Source organism: Cannabis sativa, chromosome 9 (genome assembly GCF_029168945.1).
Source record: "Cannabis sativa cultivar Pink pepper isolate KNU-18-1 chromosome 9, ASM2916894v1, whole genome shotgun sequence".
NCBI classification, from domain to species: domain Eukaryota; kingdom Viridiplantae; phylum Streptophyta; class Magnoliopsida; order Rosales; family Cannabaceae; genus Cannabis; species Cannabis sativa.
The window spans coordinates 8,032,336-8,054,681 of record NC_083609.1 but is presented as its reverse complement, the minus strand read 5'-3'; the positions used below and the strand labels follow the sequence as shown (position 1 = coordinate 8,054,681).

General features: G+C 31.7%; 2 protein-coding genes, 1 long non-coding RNA gene and 1 pseudogene across 5 annotated transcripts; 3 read left to right on the top strand and 1 right to left on the bottom strand.

Moving 5' to 3' along the window:
- Window positions 1-5,549: 5,549 nt before the first annotated feature.
- LOC115722318 (histidine-containing phosphotransfer protein 1) lies at window positions 5,550-7,951 on the top strand. 2 transcript variants are annotated; one of them, XM_030651504.2, is made up of 7 exons: window positions 5,550-6,218; window positions 6,349-6,429; window positions 6,595-6,725; window positions 6,918-6,986; window positions 7,308-7,379; window positions 7,476-7,548; window positions 7,667-7,951. In XM_030651504.2, exons 2-7 carry the CDS (start codon window positions 6,370-6,372, stop codon window positions 7,724-7,726), a joined length of 465 nt encoding a protein of 154 aa, XP_030507364.1. In that variant the 5' UTR covers window positions 5,550-6,218; window positions 6,349-6,369; the 3' UTR covers window positions 7,727-7,951. The 2 variants fall into 2 exon arrangements, with proteins under 2 accessions (XP_030507364.1, XP_060960101.1); XM_061104118.1 differs by having other exon boundaries at window positions 5,567-6,218; window positions 6,354-6,429.
- A 1,429-nt stretch (window positions 7,952-9,380) lies between these two features.
- Window positions 9,381-13,981, bottom strand: LOC115722317 (nucleoside hydrolase 3). 2 transcript variants are annotated; one of them, XM_030651502.2, is made up of 13 exons: window positions 13,851-13,981; window positions 13,467-13,714; window positions 12,816-12,995; window positions 12,608-12,718; window positions 12,197-12,529; window positions 11,918-12,094; window positions 11,537-11,824; window positions 11,303-11,425; window positions 11,027-11,224; window positions 10,636-10,889; window positions 10,296-10,500; window positions 9,881-10,186; window positions 9,381-9,743 (listed from the first exon to the last, which is right to left on the bottom strand). In XM_030651502.2, the coding sequence occupies exons 2-13, from the start codon at window positions 13,677-13,679 to the stop codon at window positions 9,471-9,473; spliced, it is 2,661 nt and encodes an 886-aa protein (XP_030507362.2). In that variant the 5' UTR covers window positions 13,680-13,714; window positions 13,851-13,981; the 3' UTR covers window positions 9,381-9,470. The 2 variants fall into 2 exon arrangements, with proteins under 2 accessions (XP_030507362.2, XP_030507363.2); XM_030651503.2 differs by lacking the exon at window positions 13,851-13,981 and having other exon boundaries at window positions 13,467-13,832.
- On the top strand, window positions 13,788-20,158 carry LOC133031211 (uncharacterized; annotated as a pseudogene).
- Window positions 20,159-20,454: 296 nt separating this feature from the next.
- On the top strand, window positions 20,455-21,874 carry LOC133030877 (uncharacterized). Its single transcript, XR_009684411.1, has 2 exons — window positions 20,455-20,939; window positions 21,398-21,874. It is a non-coding gene; the product is annotated as an uncharacterized LOC133030877 (long non-coding RNA).
- Window positions 21,875-22,346: the final 472 nt, after the last annotated feature.

Sequence of the window (22,346 nt, the reverse complement as noted above, 5' to 3'; positions counted from 1 at the left end):
TTAATCTATTCGAACATTTGTTACAAATAGTCCTTGTATAATTTTATATGCATACATTTAGTCCTTCTGTTTATTTTGTTTAAAAATTCCGTTTGTATTGATGATGTGGTATTATAACAAAAGATAGAGTAGTAATTTCATCTCTTTTTAGAGGAAAAATTGACTATGAGGTGGCATAATAACTGACAATGAAAGATGATTAAAAAATGATTTCATAACCTTTTAAAAAAATTTAATAAAAATAATTTTATTAAAATAATTCCAATCATTTTTTAGCAGTTCAAATTAGAAAAAGGTGTAAAATTAGGATTCTACAGTATTTGAAGAGATGGATATCACTAGAAAGAACATGAGATTTTTGAAAAATTAAGGTAATGATATTCTATTTTTTGGGATGTTATTTTTCATTTTTTTTCTTGTGATTGTATTTTTTATGACTTGTAATTTATTTTCCTAATGGTATATAATTTTTCAACTACTATCTATGTATAATGCCACATTATTAATTTAACAGTCAACTTTAGTCAATTTTAACAGAATTAGATAGAAGGATTATACTATTCCAACTGATATATTTTAGGGGGCATTTTTAACTACACTTATAAATTAAGGGGCATCATAGTATAGTGTCATAAGTACAGGGACTAAAAAAGCTAATTATTCTTTCTTTTATAATAATTATTATTATTTTATATATGATGGTCTAATGTACAGTTATTTAAAACCTCATACAAATTTTTAAAAAATTCAAATAATTATACTACCAAAATATGAACAAGTTGCTTTGCAATCTACTTTATGTTAAACGAATTGAATTGACAAAGATGAATTCTTATTAATTAACAAAGTAAAAGATACAGCTTATATAGGTACAATGATAGAGCTAAAAATAGAATGGCCAAACTACTCTCCTAATTGAGTCTAACAGCAAACATATATAACTAACAACTAACTAACAGACTGTGACCTATACTCTTAACATCCCCCTCAAACTAAGGGTGGAAAGAGAGACCTATACTGTGACCTATACTAACAAACTGTGACCTATACTCTTAACATCCCCCTCAAACTAAGGGTGGAAAGAGAGACTGAATCCTAAGTTTGTCTCTGAGAAGAAGGAATCGAGCATTGGACAGTGCTTTAGTTAGAATGTCAGTTGTTTGATCATAGGCAATGGTATGCTTCACCACAAGAGACTTGGCTAGAACCTTTTCTCTGACAAAGTATAAGTCAAGCTCGATGTGCTTTGTTCAAGCATGATGAATTGGGTTGGCAGACATCAGCACTATGTTGAGGTTGTCACACCAGATTGTTGGAGATCGAGGAATTTGGATTTTTAACTCACCAAGGAGGGCCTATATTCAAGTGATTTCAGTAGTCAGACTAGCTAAGCTTCTATATTCTGCCTCAGTGCTAGATCGCTGCTTTCTGGAGGACCAGCAGGTGAGATTAGAACCAAGGTAAACACAGAAACCTGTGGTGGATCGTCTGTCATCGACATTTGATGCCCAGTCTGCATCACAAAAGCCTATCAAGTCTAGAGAAGGTGAGTGAGACATGTCAAGGCCATAGTCAAGAGTACATTTCAGATATCTTAGTATTCTTTTGACAGTTTTCTAGTGAGATTCGAGAGGAGAGTGCATAAACTAGCAGACTTTGTTGACTGCATATGAGATTTCTAGTCTGGTTAGAGTTGCATACTGCAGAGCACCAACTAGACTTCGATAAAGCTGAGGGTCTTTGACTGGATCACTTCCAATGCTGGACAATTTTTCCCCTCTAGTCATGGGAGTAGGCAGGCTATTGACAAATTGCAATTTAGCCTTGCATATGACATTTGTGATGTATTTGGTTTGAGAGAGATACAGGTCATGATTTGTTGGTGTCACTTGTATGCCCCGGAAGTAGTTAATGTCACCAAGGTCTCTAAGAGCAAATTGACTTCTCAATTGAGTGATCAGTAGAGAGATTTCAGCTGTGTCACTACTAGTGATGAGAATATCATCAACATAAACTAACACATAGGTGGTATGACTGTTCTTGAACCTTATGAAAAGGGATGCATCAGCCATTGAGCTGTGAAAACCATAGTGTAGAAGTGACTGTCTCAATTTGTCAAACCAAGCACTGAGAGCCTGTTTTAGGCCATAAATGGCCTTCTGCAGTTTGCACACCATATGTGGACCTTGTTCCTCAAACCCTGGTGGTTGTTGCATGTACACCTCTTCAACCAAGTCACCATTTAAAAAAGCATTGTTCACATCAAGTTATTTTATCTCCCAGTGATTAGGAAGAGCAATGGTGATGATGATTCGAATGGTTGGTAACTATTGGACTGAATGTTTCAGAGAAGTCAAAACTATATTCTTGGTGAAATCCCTTGGCCACCAATCTAGCCTTGAGCTTTGAGACACTCCCACCTACATTTTCTTTTATTTTGTATACCCACTTGCACCCAATAGTCTTTCTTCCAGGGGGAAGTGGAACAACAGTGTAAGTGCCATTTGCTTTTAGAGCCACAATTTCAATATTAATAGCTCCATTTCCACGTAGGATCTTTCAAGGCTTCCTGTAATGTCAGATGTGTTTTTGAGCTGATGTAAACCTTGGGCTTATAGACACTAGCTTTTGCCCATATTGTCATTGGATGTGTATTAGATGGTGGCTGAGGTGCTGCTGCTGGAATGATAGGTGATGTTGCAGGAGTTGTATGTGTTGGTATGGATCCAAGTTCAGGTATTGGGGAATGGGCAGAGGCTACGGGATCTATTTGAGGTGTATGTTGACTCTGTGTTGTTTGAGTGGGTGAGATAATTGGTACAGGGACAATAAGCGTGTTTGGATGAGTATATGTTGAAGATGAGGGACAAGTTTTAGTTTAAACAGCATAAGGGAAGCTATGTTCATTGAATATTACATCTCGAGAGATGTAGATTCTCCCATTAGCAAATAAGCATTTATAGCCTTTGTGATTGATACTATACCTAAGAAATGTGCACTATTCTGATCTAAAATCTAATTTGTGTTTATTGTAGGGTCTGTGTTTGGATAGCAGGAGCAACCAAAGACTCTTAATTAGTTGTAATCTGGCTGCAGGTTGAAGAGTTTGTGCAAGGGAGTGTCACCTTTCAGAACAGAAGAAGGAAGTCTATTGATTAGAAAGGCTAAGGCTCTCACTGCTTCATCCTAAAATTTTAATGGAAGAGAGGCATGGGCCAGGAGTGTAAAGGCGGTCTCTATGAGATGTCTATGCTTCCTTTCAGCCACACTATTCTTTTCATGAGTGGGGGCGCATGAAAGTCTATGATGGATCCTATGTTCAATCAGATTTGAGGTAAAGGCTTGGAATTCTCCCCCAATCTGATTGAAGGTTCTTAATTGGTAGATTAAGTTCCTTTTCAACCGGGGTTTTGAAGTTAATGAATGTCTGAATTGCATCAGACTTGTTTTTTTGTAAGTAAACCCAGGTAAATCTAGAATAAGCCTCAATAACGTGAACATAGTAATAATATCCATTAGAAGAGACCATGAGAGAGGGTCTCCATAAGTCTGTGTGAATCAATTGTAGTGGTTGAGTGTAAACTGTGTGTGAATTAGGGAAAAAGAACTTATGAATGTAAGTCGATGAATACACCAATAGAAGCTAATCTAAAGCTTGGAGAAGATGAGAAAGAAACGCTAGGAGATTCAACTTTGTACATGAGGATTGTTGGAAAATTGTAATAATTGACAATTATAAGGCTAAACATTTCTTACTCAGTAAATAAATTGAGTCAATTTCTTACAATACATTAAGTTAGTCACATGAATGCAACGATTAGAATGTTGTTATATGTGAAAGGGTCTCCTAGCTAAGGAATTTATTACTTTCCTACTGATTCAGAAATAAAACTTAAGGCCTACACATACTCGAATTGGGATGCTTGATTAGACACAAGGAGATCAACAATTGGTTTTTGTATTTTCATAGGTAACTCAATCATTTCATGGAAAAGTAAGAAACAACACACAATTTCTAGATCTTCAACAGAAGTTGAATACATAGCAATGGCAAATACAACTTGTGAAGTTGGTTAGCTTCTGTCTATCCTGGAAGAGCTTATAGTTGATCACAACGAACTTGCATTGTTGTACTGTGATAACCAATCATTCAACACATTGCTGCCAATCTAATTTTCCATGAAAAGAACCAATCACAAAAATATATATATAGTCCATCTTGAGGGAGAGTATCAAGTTAGTTAGATTAAAATTTAGTTGATTGGTTAGTAGTTTAGAGTGAGTTGTCATAGAGTTAGTTAGTGTGTCTTGTAACTAACTCTGAATTACTATAAGTAATTGTATTCATTTGTAGTCCGATTGATCATTCATTCAATATATGATATATTTTTTCTTCTCTTTTACTTTATTTCTTTATTGTTTTATTGGTGATATATAATTTAATATAATAATTTTTATATAATATAAGTAACCAATCACAAAGTGACCTCTAAAAATGATGGACACCTTTGGTGTCTTACTTAAGTATTTTTTACCCGAAAACTAGTGAGAGTCCCACAAAACTACTTTTACCTTATGGAAATGGCTCTTCAAAATTGATTAAAGTCAATTAATTAAATCACAAACAGCTGTGGTTGTGAGATTTGGTGTAGGATATAAAGATTCTGTCTACACTAAAAAAATTGAGAAATTATTTAAATAAACCAAATTGAAAAATAAATACAATTTATATATTAAATTATGTTGTAAAACGTGAAGAGATTAAATAAGATGTATAAAACTTGGATGGCATAGCTTGAAGATTAGATGACCTTGCAAATCATGCCTGACCACTTGGCTAATTGAGATTGTTTGTGCCAAATGGCACGATTTGGTTGGTGTAATAATCTCAGAGTTATTATACACACATAGATATACATGTATATAAAGTCTTTGGTGATTAGATAGATAGATACTCACAAATCACAACAAATCAGAATCAATATAATAAAATATTAAATGACGTGATTAGAATAATAAGATTAAAATTAAAAAAGAGAAAATGAGAAAGAAAGTTATTAACAGCTTATTGTGACAAGGCTTGTCCCCAATTACAGCATAAGAGTCCGTGTTCAATGGTCCATGGACTTGAAATGCTGTCCTAAAATGTTTCAAAAAGCTACAAAAAAAAAAAAAGTAAATTGTAGATTAGATTAGAATTAGAGAGTTAACACTTGAAAAACATAGGACACCTTTTATTTAAAACACTATAATAAAGTTTTTTTTTCTTCTTTAAATCAAATGAAATGACACATAAAAAAATAATTATAGGATAAAAAATAAATAAGTTTTCTTAGTGCATTTAAAGGTTGGGGTCCAAGAAAATTGCTATATACTAAACCAATTTTTTTGGGGGGACTTGCTAGAGATGTGACTAATATTAATGAAGTATGAAATGAGTGAGTATATGGTAAAGAGTTGGTAAAAAAGATGGATTCAATGAAAGTAATGAATTTAGTTGAAATTGGAATGTACTAAATGGGTTCAACTTATTTAGGTAAAAGAATTTCTAAAGAGGAATGATTTCAATAGATTTCCATAATTTTCTTCAAGAAAAAAAAAATGAAAACAACAAGTTGAGTGATTTCCTTTTTTCCTTTTGAGTATACAACACAGAGAAAAATTGACATTTTGTAATGTAGAATATTCTAGAAGAACTTTGCTATTTAGAAAAAAAAAATTGTATATTTTATTTAATAATTCCCTAGGTAGAGTTTTTTATTCTCCTTTTTATAAAACACATATATTTTTCTATTTAATTTGCTATTGTTCTTTTATTTATTAATACTACATTTTTTTTTTTAATTTAAAAGAAAGTTGGGGTAGGGAAAAATTGGTGACATAATAAGTTAATAAAAATAGCAAAAATAGAAAAGAATAATAATAAAAAAAATAGGGACAGAGAGAGAGACATAGAATAGAAGGCTTAAATGCTCATAAATATTTCAAAAGAGAGAACATAGTTGGTCTAAGTGGGGGCTCTGTGTGTGATATTGTGATAAAAACAATCCAAAACAGAGCACAAATCCAGAGAAAGATAAATAGAACAAAAGGGGTTTAGACTCTACAAGTGGGAGACAGTAGTAGAGCTCTTACTTCATACCAAAGCAGATAAATTTTTGTTCTTTTTACTGCTGTGCAGAAGAACATCACATTCAATTCATCCAATCCTTTTCAAGGTTTCCAAGCATTTATAACTTTTTTTTTTTCTGATTCTGCAATAACTTCTCAAGATCTGCAATTCAAGGCTCAAGCTTTGTTGGGACACAGCTTTTTAAAAACTTAGTATTCCTCTTGTGTTGTGTGTAGAGAAGAGAGGAAGCAAAAAATATGGAGGTGGGTCAGATGCAGAGACAGTGGGTTGACTATACAAAGTCCTTGTTCATGGAGGTAAAGTAAAAACACTTGAAATGTTATTAATAATAAATAATATAAAAGGGTTTATTTCCTTGATGGGTTTGTTTTGTTTTTGCTGATTTTGGTTTATAGATATGTATTTGGTCTGTTTGTTTTTGTCTTATTTCTTTCTTTTTGTTGTTGTTTTGGTGAGAGAAGAGGTATCTGGACTCCCAGTTCTTACAGCTCCTACAGTTACAAGATGAGAGCAACCCTGATTTTGTTGTTGAAGTTGTGTCTCTCTTCTTTGATGATACTGAAAAGCTTCTTAATGATCTCACTGCAGCTTTGTAAGGATCCATATTTCCTTCTTATCTTCAGAGTTCTTATTATTATTCTTTTTGTTTGTTCAGCAAACTCTTTTTTTCTTTTTAAGTTTTTAATTGTAATGATCATGTTTTGCTTTTGGTAACTTTGAATAGTACATGAATGTTTGTTATGAGTTCTTTTATAACTTTTTGTTTCTTTCTTTCTTCATACAGAGAACAGCAATGTGTTGACTTCAAAAGAGTTGATGCCCATGTTCACCAGCTCAAGGGTAGCAGCTCTAGGTAAATTGAAGTTTTATTTCAGAAACATTGATTTTAAAGATCCTTATTTGCAATCTTGACTTTACAAAATAATGCCTCTTTCAGTTTTCAGTTTTTTTTTTAGTTTTTCTTTTGTGCATAGGATCCATTGGCTCCTAGCTGAGCTTGCTACTGCCCAACTTGGTTTAAACCATTTCTTTACACACTTTATATATAGATCAACCACCATGGTCAGGCTTAGAAGTCTGACTTATTCTCTTAAAAGGGGTTGGTTCAAGTCATTCTAAACCACATTATTTTCTGAGTTTTCTTGTTCTTGTTCTTTTTTTTCTTGGTGAACAGCATAGGTGCAGAGAGAGTTAAAAATGGCTGTGTTGCTTTCCGCAACTTCTGCGAGGAACAGAACACCGATGCGTGAGTTCTTTTGCTCTCTAACATTTGCAGTTTTCTTTTGGTTCAAATAAATGTTTTGGACTTTTGGTGATCATAGTGAAAATGTTTTGTAAACAGTTGCCTTAGATGTCTTCAACAAGTAAAACAAGAGTACTACCTTGTGAAGAACAAGCTTGAAAATCTATTCAGGGTAAGGAAAATGAAGTTGTTTTTGTTTTTGCTTAAACAACTTGCTGATTTATGTGAATGTTATTAATTATCTGGTATAATTAGTCTTGTAACTGATAATTATATTTTGTGGGGTGCAGCTGGAGCAACAAATTGTGGCAGCTGGTGGGTCAATTCCTATGATGGAATTAGGATTCTAAGGCTTACCAAAAACCAAAAAAACAAAGAAACAAAAAACAAAAGAAAAATCAGACAAAACAAGAAGATGAGGGGTGGGGTTTGTTGTAGAGAAGCAAGCATGTTACAAGTGTTTCAGACACTTTTGTCTTTGTATTAGTATTCTCTAATTAACTGATGGTGAATCTGTGATTGTGTATGATTTTCACTGAGAAAAAGAGTTTATATCAATCTATTCTCATTTCCTACTTCCTATGATCTTTCACACCCAATACAAACTCATTCATTCATTGCATTTTTAATCATGAAATGTCATTATGCCATCTCATTGGTGTAATTTTCAGGTTTTCAAGTCATTTTATTTGGTCATGAAAATTTTACACCCTGCAGAGATTATGTGGCTTGGAAAGTTTAGCCTACAACATGACATCTTCTTACTTGGACAAGAAGTAATTGTTCCAATCAATTTATCTTGTCAAAATCATTATCACTACATTATTTATCATCCTATTAGCTGTTTGCTACCATGTATCATTAAGCTTCATATGACTTGTTAGTTGGCTTCCTTGCTTTGCTGTCAAAAATTGACAAAAATTTGGGGTGAGAAACTCCATTTGTTTTTGTTGTTTGTATAAAGCCAATAGAAAAGAATAGGAATCAATTTGAAAGATATGATTCTTTTAGAGGTCAATCTTTGATTTGTGGGGGATGTTTTTGGCCCCTTGATAGATAAAAGTAGTGCCAAAAACATATCAAATTAGTGGTGGTGGTGGCATAGGATACCCCATCTTTTCCTTTGTTTGGTATTTTTAAAAGAGAAAGGGAGAAGAACTCTAGTGAACATTGAACAAAGACCACTCACCATTACCAAAGTAAATTTAGAATATTAGGTAGAATCAAAGGAAGGTGCATAAATTTTAGCTCGTCTATGATAACTTGTTATTTAAGTCATTTCTTATAAACGAAATCCAAGAGATTTTAATTCAATAACTTTTCATTGGTGAACCAACCAAATCAAATTTAGAGATTGAACAAAATCTGCAAGCACTAGTTTTGGAAATTGAAAATGGTGAATATGCAATGCATGGTGCACCCTTTTGTTATTCAATGAATTTATTAATGTTTGTCTTATTAAAAAAAACTAAGAAAGGAATATTAATGGCTGAAGAAGATATGACAAAAACTCCATACACGGATCCATATCCTGAAATATTAATACCATTTTCATTTATTTCAGCAGGGTAAGATATGCTGCTGACACTTCATATGGGTTTTCAGTCTTTCAGCACATGGACCACCAAGATCAAAGGCAAGAAAACTGTAGATAGAGAAAAGAATATCCTTATTCACAGCATTAGAATACAATTTTTCTTAATCCAAATTTTATAAATATATATCCTTTTTCCTTCCTCAATATATATAATCTGATTCACCAAAAGACAAAAACCTTTATCCATCTTGTACATCTGTTTTTGCATTCACTTTGTGCTTTTAAAGAGTAAAAAAGTCAAGTTTATTTTCCAAAGCTAAAAAGTTTAATACAAAAAACAATGATTTAATGCCATTTTATTTGTTCTATCTCATCTTTGTTTTGTTCAACTGAACTACTTACAATGCACTACAAGAACTTTCCACTTTGAACATATTTTCTCACTATAAGCATTGCACATGAAGCTGTATTATGTCAAAAAATAAAAACTGTATAACTAATAATAGTAATAATATTTAGAATCATTGATGTGTTTTCTTATGAACTGATAGCTGATTTCACTGTTTATTTTGTTCATCAAAACTTGCTATGACAGCAGACTGCTTCTCATAACTGAGCTGTTTTGCAAGCACATTATAATATACAGTGTCATTAATGTTCTCCAATATTTTGACTGATTTTCCTTTCTTTACATCAATCCAAGTTTGCCCATCTTTTGATTCAATCCCATGAGCATAGACTTTGATGGGTTTGACTTGCAATGATGGACTCAGTTGAGAATGATCATTAGCTAAGAAAACTGCACCAAGGATTTCCCCCAAGAAAGTATCCTGCAATTTCAACCAAATACTATTCAAAATGATATAAAAAACTGTTACGTTGAATGACAAAATCTTTTTCTTTACCATAAAAAAGAAGCAGAAAGAGGAGAATGTCTCAAAAAGTAGAAATGGATGAAAAACTTTACCATGTGGTTATATCTACTATGATTTTGTTTCAAAAGATGTAGCAATGACAGCAAACGCAGTGCGAACCGAGACTCAGCTGTGGTTTTTGTCTTGCTCAACTTTTTCAAGATCTTTTTATATGAGCTGACGCTGCGCTGGACACTGAGGGGAATGAGTGTGATGTCAAGTGTTGATTCAAAGACTGTCTTTGCAGCCAAAGGATCAAGAAACATGTTGAATTCTGCATAGTTATTTGAAGGAACTGAAAACAAATTTCCTTTGTCCATATGACCATTGCTTATATGTCCTCCAACTATATATACATGCTGCAAAAGAGCATAGACATAATTGGAAAATGTTAGAATTCTAAAGAGTTTTGGAGTTTGCAGCCTGATATGCTAAGTAAGTCTACTTGGGATTTCTCTTTATACTCACTTGAATTAGAGAGCTTGCTTTCTTGTTAGATGAAATAAGCTTGGCTAGATTGGTTAAGGGTCCATTGGTGAGCACTGTAATCTTTAAACCAGGATCAAGTGTCTTCAGTACAGAATCCCATACTTCCTGTGATAGTGGTTGCCTTAGTTCAGGATGATCTGTATCGCGAGGAGCTCCATACTTGATAGAATTTTCTGCTGTATACCTGAAACATAAAAAAAACAAGAAAAACTCAAACACTTAATTCAACTCTAACTAAAAGAAAAACCATCAAAGAAATCTCTCTCTCTCTCTCTCTCTCTCTATATATATATATATCAATTTGTAACATAATCATAACCTTCTTGGACTTCTTGGTAAATCTCGAGCAAGGCCATAGAGTGTATCAGAGTCCAGAAATCCTCCACTGCCATGTGGGATGGCCTTAATGTATTTGCAGTCTCCAACAGCAGAAAATGTTGGAAGAGACTGGTTCAGTGCAAAAACTTCTCCTAGACCAACTGGGATGTCGTCGCGGCCCATCATATGAAGTATGTCATAAACAATGTCTATTGTTGCAGCATTTGCCCACCCAGTTGGGCTTATTATTATTGCCTACATTTCCAAGAGAGAAGACAGCATGAACAAATCAATAAACTGATATTTTATTAGCATTATTACATAAACAAAAGATAATTCCTTTTTGTGTTATTAACATTTTTTGTTGGAGGCAAAACCAAAACTTTCATTACCTTAAGGTTGATGACTTCAAGTGGAACTTTCAGAAGATACAACAGAGCTAGAAAATCTCCAGCACTCATGTCCATGTCAAATACAACTGGTTTTCCTAGTCTTCTTTTTTTCAAATCTGGTTTGTAAAGAACTTCTTTGTAGTTTGGAAACTGTGTTGTGAAATTGAATCTTCCACTGTTTTGAGGAGCATTTAACACCTGTGACCCCAAAACAATGTCATAAAATAGTATAGGCAATCATATTTAGAAGCATGGAAACAATTTCTTTTGAATTACATTTAAGAAACTTTTGTAAAAGGTTCTGTCAAGTGGGCTGTTAGGATCTGGATTCAGTTTTGCTTTTGTTGCAACAAGAACTCGAACCGCCTCAGGTCCAGTCACCACTTCTGTATAACCATCCTGTTTACAAGATCTAAGGAACTTTAGATTAAAGCCATTATACCAAACAAAAATAACACAAGTTTTACTGTAGAAATTGGTTGATTTCACATGAAATAAATAAGAAATTACCTTACATCTCCCTTTCCCATTATTCTTGGCAATGCAAAATGGATCCTCAAGTCCTGTTTGGACATGACCACTATGAACACCACCTCTCTTTAAGTTGAACTTGGGAACTTTCAGGCCATCAAAGAATGGATTGGATCCATCTGATATCCCATAAGGCTTGTTTGAAGTAACAACTGTTATGTTCATGTATTCCATTTCAGCAAACTCATTTTCACCATTCTTTTTATTTAAGTTGCTCATGATTGAGACAGCCACACCGGATGTGAAGGAGTCCCACATGAAATAGCTCTAAACATAGTAAATTAGTTTGATTATTTAACAGCAAAAATAAGAAATAAATTAATACTGTTGGCTTGAACTTAACATCATCAAAGACACTACCGTGTAGAATTGGTCACCAAACCAAGTGTCACGAGCCATCTTCAAGGATTGGAAAGTATATTGTGCCTCATATGTATTCTGAGTCTTCTCAAATGTATCGAAAAATTCCTTATTGATAGGAATAGTGTTCGTCGCATCCAAAGGGATGAGTGTGATAGGAATACCAGAATGAAACACCTAAAAAATCGTCATTATTCTGTTTAAGTTACAACCATTGAGTTTTAGTTTCTTTAATATATTGCCCAAGACATCATTTTGTTCAAATTAATATTGTCATACCTGATATGCTGCAAAAGGGTCTCCAAAGATATTGAACTCTGCATAAGGATTACTAGTGTAGGCTGTATACAAATTGCCAGGATCGCCACATTGCTGACGAGTACATGAAGTAGAATTTTTGGGACAACAACCTGTCGGGTTCTTTGATTTCACTCCACCCCCCATGACATAAATATGCTCCACATTTTTCTTCAAATGTGGATATTTCATAAGGAAAATGGCTAAGTTTGTATGTGCTCCTATAGCCATAACAGTTATAGGACCAGCAGATATTTTATCATACATAACCTGTTGAGTAGTTGGTTGAGTAGTTGGTCTATATCTCCTGCTCCCCTAAGTCATAAAAAAAATGAAAAAGTATTGATTATTTCTTAGTATAACTCAGATCAGTAGAATAAAAAGTTCATATACCTGAGGAAGAAAAGCTTTTCTAATGCCAAAATTTGTATCAACATCCATACGACCTCCAATACCAACTGGGATAGCTTGTCTATATCTACATCCCCCAGTGGTTGTAACACCCTGAAATATATAGACATGTTATGGCAATGTACAAAGTGTTTTTGTTTCTGTTTTTTTTTTTTTTCTATGTAGAAGACAATCAATGTGTTCATCATGCCTGTTCTATTATAGGAAGATATCCACCAACATTTGGAAGAATGGTACCATCTTTAAGTATTCCTCCTTCGCCGCCAACTCCAACAGCGACATCATCGCGCCCCATCATGTAAAGAATGTCATAGAGCTGATTCACAGCATGTCCAGCATTACTCCAGGCATTTGTGTTGATAGTCACTCCCTAAAATGAGGTAAAAAAACTAAAATTAAAAGAATTCTTATAAATTAGCTTTTCAAATTGGAGACTAGAAAAAGCAAAGCAAGAATAAGCTTTTAAAAGTAAAAGATGTTATTACAGTAGTAATTGGTAAAACCAATACTAGGACACATTATGGTCCTAACATCAAGTGTTCTTTTATCCTTTGACCAGAATAATATTTTACTACTGTTATTATCATCATCATCAATACCAATATAAAAAAACAACAATTATTTAATTTTTTTTTTAAAAAAAAGGAAATAAGAAGAAGAAGAATATGAAAACTCAATGCTTCGATGGTATCAAGGATTATAATACGTAACTGTCAATATGCAACAATTTGTTTGAAAAATGTTTGTTTTCAAATTTGTGTGTGGTGCTGTCTAATCTTTTAAGTGGGCTAAAATTGTAATAGACAAATCACATGAAGAAAGAAAAAGGTTAGTTGATTACCTCTAAGTCAAAGTCTGATCTGTTAAGCTTTAAAAGGTAGAGCAGAGCAAAGAAATCATCTGTATCAACATCAGTATCTAAAAGAATCCGCCGAGGCCTAGGCCTAGGAGTGCCTTTTGCAGTGTGAAAATTAGCTGCAAATCCAAATAGGAGTAGAGCAAAAACAAGAACCCAGAAGTTGTTTTTCAACACCATTGATCTCTCTCTCATCATTCACACCAAACTTTATGAAAAACCTATCAAATTTTCTGGTTGAGAAAACCCATTGAAACAAACAAACAAAGTTTCAAAACCAATGAAAAAGATTGTAATACAATACTTATGGAGAGAGATGCATATAAGGCTCAAAAGGCAGAACCCAGAGTGAACAGTGATTATTATTACCTTCAGTTAAAGCATGAGAGAGGCAATAACAGATTTAAGGTAGTTAAGGTGGTGAGAGGTATATATATATAAATATATAAATATATATATATAAAAGTAAGCTGCAAGGTACAGATATAGGAAGAAGACAAGTAGCATGAAAGTGACAAAGTTACAATGGCTGGTCAATGTTTAATTGCTATATCATCTTGGACTCATTATATATATGTATATATAAATATTTATATATATGTATATATATACTACAAAATGAAAGAAAGAAAAATCAAATTTAATTAATAAGAACTTTGACTTTTTGTCCAAAAAAAGAAAAAAAATCATAACCTTCAAGTTCAACTACTTTATCCACTTTTATTATTAAGGGGAAGAAAAGTTTTGTTGAATCATCTTTACTTCTTAATTAGCAGTTTTAATATTTATTTTTAGTAAGTAAGAATATTATTTGGAAAACTTTAAAAGAAAGATCAAATAAGTACAATTAATAAGTTGCACTTAAACTCATCAGCCTCAATTTAGATCTTAATAGCATCTTTGATCATAACGATCTTCTTTCAGTACCAACTGGAACTTTGTGGAGCTACATAACTACATAACTCCAAATAAAGAAAGTTCTAAAATAAATAAATAAATAAGATAGAAAAACAAGCTCAAGTGGCTATAGGTGGGTGTATGTCTTGGAGATCCTGGGTTCGAATCCCAAGTAAAATTGTAATATATAAATACTTAAATAAGATAAAAATAACAAAATCACCCTCTAGTTTTTTTTTAAAAAAAAATCAACTTTTTTGGGATGAACAATGAAATATTATATAATGAACAAAAAGTTGCTTTTTAACTTTTTAATTTTTACATTTAATAAATAATGAGTGCCATTTTCTTTTTCAAATTATGTTTTGTAATACAAGCATACTATAAAGTATACAAACTAAACATTTTAAAAGGAATCTTCAATCTTTTTTTTTTAAAAAAAAGAAAAAAAGAAAAAATGGAATCTTCAAAGTCAATAGATCTCTTATTTAAATAAGAAAATAGATCTCTTACAAATGGTTGGAAGTTAATTTTCAGTTATGTTTATATATTGAGAAATTTTATGGATGGGCACATTTTTATTATTAGCACTTATATTATAGCTTATTTGTTTATTTTTAACATGCAATTAACACTTTAAAACTTATTTTTAACATTATAAATTATTTAGAATTTTTTAAAAATTAATAAAATATTATAAATTATTTATAATATTATCGTCATATAATAATGAATTGTAATTTCTTCACATACCGAAAACAACAACATCCCTACTATTAGGATTAAGAAGTGGTGGTATCCCTGTTATAAATAAATACTAAAATGTTATTTGTTGAATTATTTAAAAACTAACTAAGAATATTATACTAAATAATAGCATATATATTATATTAAAATTGACAAATAATAAAAATAAAATACTGTTAAACCAATAATCACTTTAGATAGTTACACTTAATATATAAAGATATGAGAAACTTCTTAGTAGAGATATCACTTTTGTCTATACGGTGGGAGCATTTTCTATTATGGTAGACAATGGATTTATGAGAAGATAAGCCACTTGACCAATGGTAGGCATATTGATACTGAAAGTTGTTTATTTATAAGTTGATCTCTGACAAAGTGCAAATCAATTTTAATATGTTTCGAACGAGTATGAAACACAGAATTTGCAGCAAGTACAGTAGTACTTTGGTTGTCAATCCAGATTATTGGACAGTGGCTCAAAGGAACTTGGAGTTCAATGAGAAGAGAAGTAATCCATCGAAGTTCTGCATTAGTATTTGCGAGTGAGCAAAACTCACTCTCAGTACTCAAACGAGCAACTACATGTTGCTTTTTGGAAAACTAGGATATTAGATTGCTACCAAGAAAGATCACATAGCCAGCTGTGGAGCGTCTCATCAAACACACGATGCCCAATCGACATCAGAGTAGTTGGTTAATGTAAAGTCAGCAGCAGGTCAAAACACTAACCCTTCTCTAATGGTGCCTTTAAGATATCAAAGGAGTCGTTTGCATGCCTCCCAATGAAGTGCTGTAGGTGTCTTGAGAAATTGACTTAATTTGTTTATGACAAAAGTAGGGCTGAGCATCGGTCGGTTTGGTCGGTTTTTTTACAAAAAAAAATCCGAAATTCGGTTTTCGGTTTGGATTGGTTCAATCCGAAAACCGACCGACCAATCCAGAAACATCCTTAAAACCGACCAATGTGAACCGCGGTTTAATCGGTTAAAACCGACCAAACCGATTTTTTTTTTGTAAAATATAATAAAATTTATTTTATAAGCACATTAATACAAACTCTAAACACATCATTATATATTTTACAAGTCCAACCATACAAATTATAATGTCTAGTTAAAAGTTCAAACTCTAAAATACAACATAATACAACACAAATCAAATATAACTTATAAGTCCAAAATAGTGAATGACTTTAATAAAGTTATTACTTTTAAATTTTAATATTAATAAAATAACAATATATTATATATTATATATTTTACTTATCAGTATATACTATATAGTATATACAATTAGAATATAATAAACAAACTAAAAAATTAAAAAATTATATATGTATACGGTATTTCGGTCGGTTTCGGTTTTATTGGTCGGTTTACGGTCCAAAAAAAAACCGACCGACTATTGGCGGTTTAAACCGTTGTCGGTTTTTTCGGCTTTCTGCCCGCCGGCTTTCGGTTCCCAAATGTTCGGTAGGTCGGTTTGAACGGTTTTTTCAGTTCTCTGGATTTTATGCTCAGCCCTAGACAAAAGCAACATCTGGTCGAGTGAGTTGTAAGCATTGTAGGGCACCAATTGTACTCCTATAGAGTGTAGGATCTTCAAATAGTCACCCCGGTGAAGAGAAAGCTAGGTAGAAGCTTTAATAGGATTGGAACAAAGAATTGGCACCTTTCATGTGAGGTTTTACCAAAAGATCAGTAATATACCTTGTTTGCGATAGATACATACCCGTAAATTCTCTATGAATCTCTACTCCCGAGAAATAATGTACTTCTTCAAGATCCTTTAATGAGAAGGACTTGTTCAAATCCTAAATGAGCTGAGAGATAAGAGCTTGATCTAGACCTATTACTATATACAAGTAAGATTATCAATGTTGGTCTATTTATTTTAGTTTGTTGTTGGAGACATAAAACAACAATAATTTATTTTATTTTGTTGTTAGTTATGTGAAAAAAAAAAAATTAATACATATTAAGTAATTCAATATTAAAAAGTAACCAATCCAAAATTACCGATCCAATCCGCACTTTTGCAGATTGAGTTTGAGTTATTATGCAAATTGGATTGGATTCCAAAATATAAAATTCGCACTTAGTACGGATCAGATGCACTATGAGTAAAATAATGCAGAATAGATTGAATGAACACGTCACTCCTATTGAGAATGATAAAGAGGAGATAAAAACTCTTCAAAAAAAATTTAAATGAAATAAAATAGACAAAAAATAAACGGTATAAAATTATCAAATGAAGGTGTCGATGATTGAACTTACGTCACTTAACAAGAGATATAATAACTTACCAAATATGCTAAAATAATTTTAATGTGTAAATTGATTCTTATATTTTGTTGTGTATAAAATATATATATATATGTTTTCAAATGTAATAATATGTATTTACTATATGTCTTTTCCCAAATAATACTTAATATTACTATAATATGATAGAATGTTAGAATTGGGTTTTTTTTATTTTTATACTTCAAAACAATTTTTTTGTATTTTTACGAAATTCTACATAGAAATTCCTATTGCAACTAACGGAGCAACCTAAATCGCAACTAAAATTTGTATAGCAACCCACATAAAAACTACTGGAGAAACTAGTTTAGAAACTCAAACCGTAAATTTGAAAAAAAAAATTAAAAAATAGTATATGAGCTCATTTCTCTTTTAAAATTATTAAAGTAATTGAATTAAATATAAATAAAGAAAAAAAAAATATTACTTCTAAAGGATTAAAGTCATCACGTTTTAATTATTTTAAGAGTACTTAATTATTATAAAATTATTATAAGTTGAAGATGTTGTAGTTTTCTATAAGTATAATTATTGTCTTAAAAATATATTCAATTAAAATATATTAAAATTTTGAAATTAAAAAAATATATAATTAAAATTAAAGTTTAAATAGATATAAAATAAAAAGGAAAAAAATATAAATTTGGAGTTAAGTTAGAGTTTGGTTAGTTGAACCTGTAATTAATAATATTTAAAATTAATTATAAATAAAAATATATTAATTATAGTATAATTTTTAAGAGTTAATTTGAGTCATTGAATTAAATCAAAATTTATAAATTATTATTCATATTAATAAGTAAAACATATAATTCTTATTATAATAGTTCCCATTATATACGTGAACTTGTGGTATTTAACACTTCCTATAAATAGCGTCTTACGAGAATATTAAACTGTACAACATTTATAACACCTCACTACTAATACACTTTAGTATTTTTCATAATAAATATATATATTTTTTTTTGATAAAAGTCATAAAACAAATATTAAGTATTAATAATAGACTTAATTCCCCACTTACATCTAGTGTAGCTTTTCAATTAAATAGCTTGAAAACTAACCCCACCATGTTAATTTTCAAAATTTCCCAACCATTGAATGAGCTGCTTTGGGATCATCAACTTTGTGGGTGTGGAGATTCAGAGCCCACAATATTATTCACTTTTTTATTTTTATTTATTTATTTAATTAAATAGTGGAGAATAAGAAAAAAAAAAGTTTTGTGACAAATGGATAAGTAGAATCAAGAATGTCTTGGTTAATAAACTACATCTAGTTATATAATGTATTAATGTGCACTAAAAAGGGTACAACTTTTTTAATTGTAATCAATATATATATAAAATGTTAATTATTTATTTGGTCAAAAGCTTACTTTTTCTTTTTTATTGTTTTCTTTCTCCAAAGCCATATTAGGTGTGATCAATAAATATAGCAGCTAAGTTAAGCAAAAATAAGTAAATAATATAGTAGCTAAAACTTTGGAATAAAATTATAAATAAATAAAGATTGAATATTAAAATTGATCCACGTGGCGCTTATTTAGATTTTCTACAAATTTCGTTGGACAATCATATATGGCAATTAAAAACCATCGCCCTGCCCTCAATTTTATTTAGAGATAATAAATTAAGAATAAAGATGATTTTTATCGGCAATATAAATATTTCATATTTTTAGTTTTACACACTTATATATTATATAATTTTTTCGACAATTTAATTAATTTATGTTACATTTTGTTACAATTTTTAATCTTAGTTCTGTTAAGTTCCATTAGATCTGACTAAACTAACACTTATAAATGAATTAGTGATCCGATTTCAAAAGAATTATTAAATAATTTTAAAACTGAAAATAAAAACTAAACAATAATTATTTAATTATAAAAACTAAATAAATAATAAAATATAGGAGTTTTTTCATTATTTTTTTTTTCTACATAAAAATTTTTATTGCAACAAAAAAATCATAAGCTAACAAAATATATCATAAGCTGCTTCTATTTTTATGTTGCCTGTTATAATTTTTTTAAATTTTAATTAGTTGAGCGTCAAATTGCTGCCATTAGAGCTATTCGGGATGTAAAGATTGAGCATCTGTTGACTGAATTGCGTTTGCTCCGTTCGTAATTTAAAAAGGAGCAGTTGCAGAACCCTGTATTGCAATATTTTGCAGAGAACTTTCTGAATTTGTCAGTGGTAAGAAATGGACAAAATAGAGACGCTGAAGTACAAAGGAAAACTAAAGAAGACAATGTCTCTGATGACAATAGAAGAGAGCTCCACGCCTCCCTTCTGCGTCGATTGTCCATGGCTTATTCCAATTATTCTGCAGCAATCCCATCTTTGGGTGGTTTTGACTTTTCTAATAGAACAGGTTCTAAACAATTTTTTATTTGATTTAACATAGAATTGTAATAAAAGTTAGTGTTCTTGCTGTATCTTATGTAAATTAATTGATTAATGGCAGTGAAAACAAGCCATTTTGCTGGTGAAGATCTGCAGATCAGAGACTTTGTATGTTCTCTTGGAATTTATATTTGTCTATTATGTCCTAGGAATTTGTTGACTTTTATTTTCTTAGCTAACTAAAAAATTATTTAATTCAATTTCTTTCACATTTGATGTGTATTTTTTGTGTTTTGACTCCCTATCTGGCTAACTTTTAAGCTTTTCTTTATTGTAGGTTCTGGAGGAGCCATCTGAAACATAGATGCTGGGGTTACAAGATGCTTTTTGTACACCTGGGTATGTGACTTCAGGAGTGCTTCTTTTGTTTTATTTTGAGCGTCAATATTATTTGTGAGGCTGCTGATAATTTGCTAGGCTCGAACCTTGTTATGTCATAAGAACAGAAAAACAGTAAAGCTAAGTGAGATGCAAAGTGTGTCAAACTTGAGGGACTAAAGTCTAACAGAAGTGGTCTAGGGGATGTGTATTGCCAACAAGGCTGGTGATCCCGTGATGTGTTAGATCCCATAATGAGTAGAACAAGATAGAAGGGTATAAATAAAAGGGTGTATGAGTCATTGTATTGAGAATAAATAAGTGGGAGAATAGGATAATATATATATACATATATAGTTGAGTAAGGGGGGAGAGAGGGGTTAATCTTGAATTGAGTAGTACAACTCGGCATCACTGTAATTCTTAAATATTAGCATACTAATTGAGATCAATTTCACCTATTACCTATATTTGTTTCCTGCTATTTCTGTCTTTTGGAGTTGTGTAACAGTGGGCTACATCAATTGATATTGGCAATAATAATTCAGATTTTTTGTTTATGGGCTTAAAAGAATGCATGGCTGTTAGATTGGTATAGATAATAACTTTATTAACCCTTAAATTCTGTAGATGAGTAGCCAAAGGCTATCTGTTGGAATGACACCGAAAACACTGAGGCTTCCAAAGCCTGGAGAGATGCTTTTATCTGTCCGTGGTTCTCTACTTGGTGTTTACAAGGAAGACAACATGGAAGCTATTCACTCACGGTATGCATCTCTCACTCAACAAGTTTTTCTATTCCTCTTGTTCATAACATGAACCCCATATGATGGACCCTTTTAGCTATGAAGCCGATTTTGATTGAAATTGAAAAGAAGCCAGCTATTTATCTTACATACTGTGATAAAATACATACTATTAGTTTATCAAATTCTCATTATTGAAAATCAGTGTTCTCTCCTGTCTACTAGAAAGTGTTCACCATTGTTAAGTAGTGTTACAGGGTCCATCATGCTGTACTTTTCACAGCTAACACACACCAAAATAGTTACATTCTCACGCTTAGGTAAAATGCAAAAAGGTTATTTGCTTTGAAAAAGCAAATTCAGTTTTCTTCCTTAGTAGACATTGTAGCATTTGTTTGTGTTCCAGACTAGAAATGAAAGGAACTGATATATTATGCAGCAGTCGTGCTTTTCTTAATCTTTTGTGAATTTTGGTGCAGAGTCTGAAGAGAGCTAACTGGAAATTTCTCAAGTAGTCAAATCGTGAGTGCTCTACTGGAGCCATTGAATTATTATGTATTAAGATTTCATGATGTATAACTTGGTCACAGTCTATTTCTTAATCTGTAGAGTAGTTTTAGTTTTGTGAGTTCCAAGAAAATGCTGCTAGTCTGCTTTGGTAAAACTCCAAGGCAAAATACATGTTTTATATAAATATATTGGAGAACTAATACATTTCTTTATACAGATAAAACCAGAGTTTTAGTAGTTAAAATTTCATAAAAGGGTGATTCAAATTCAAAGGTATGAATTGAGGAAATAGAACCAAGAGAATTGAGAATTGTATTGTGTACTTAGAAGAGTTGTCTCTTTGTTGATTTGTGATTGGAGCCATTGATGTAATTTCGTTCCACCATTGTAAAGTTGTAAAGGATTCATCATCTAATAAAGATCAAGCCACTAAGGTTGTTCCCACACTGGATGTTTTACTAATCCATCCTCATGACAAACTTAAGCTTTTGCTTACTGCTGACCCATGCAGTTGTGAAATTTGTAGAGCCTTGCTTGTTAGAAATACTGTAAATCTGTATATAGCCCTAATTAATTCAAGAGAATCAAACAATAAAATTAAGGAATAGCGGAAGCGTACCGGAGTCCATAGAATCGATTTTGTAATAACCTTAGATTGGTATGATCTTCCAATTTTTGCATCAAAACCTTCTCTCTGGAACTTGAGTTTTCTTGATGATGGGGATTCAAGAATACGATATGAAGCGATGCAAAAATGGGGACCAATACCTGTTTAAATTAATCCTTTTTGACTATTTCCAATTTGGCCCCTCATCAAATTAGAAATTGTCTAATTGGTATCCACATATTAAAATCATAACAATTATGCCCTTAAGTCATAAACTTTATTCCGAAATAGACCACATAAATTTGACTTAT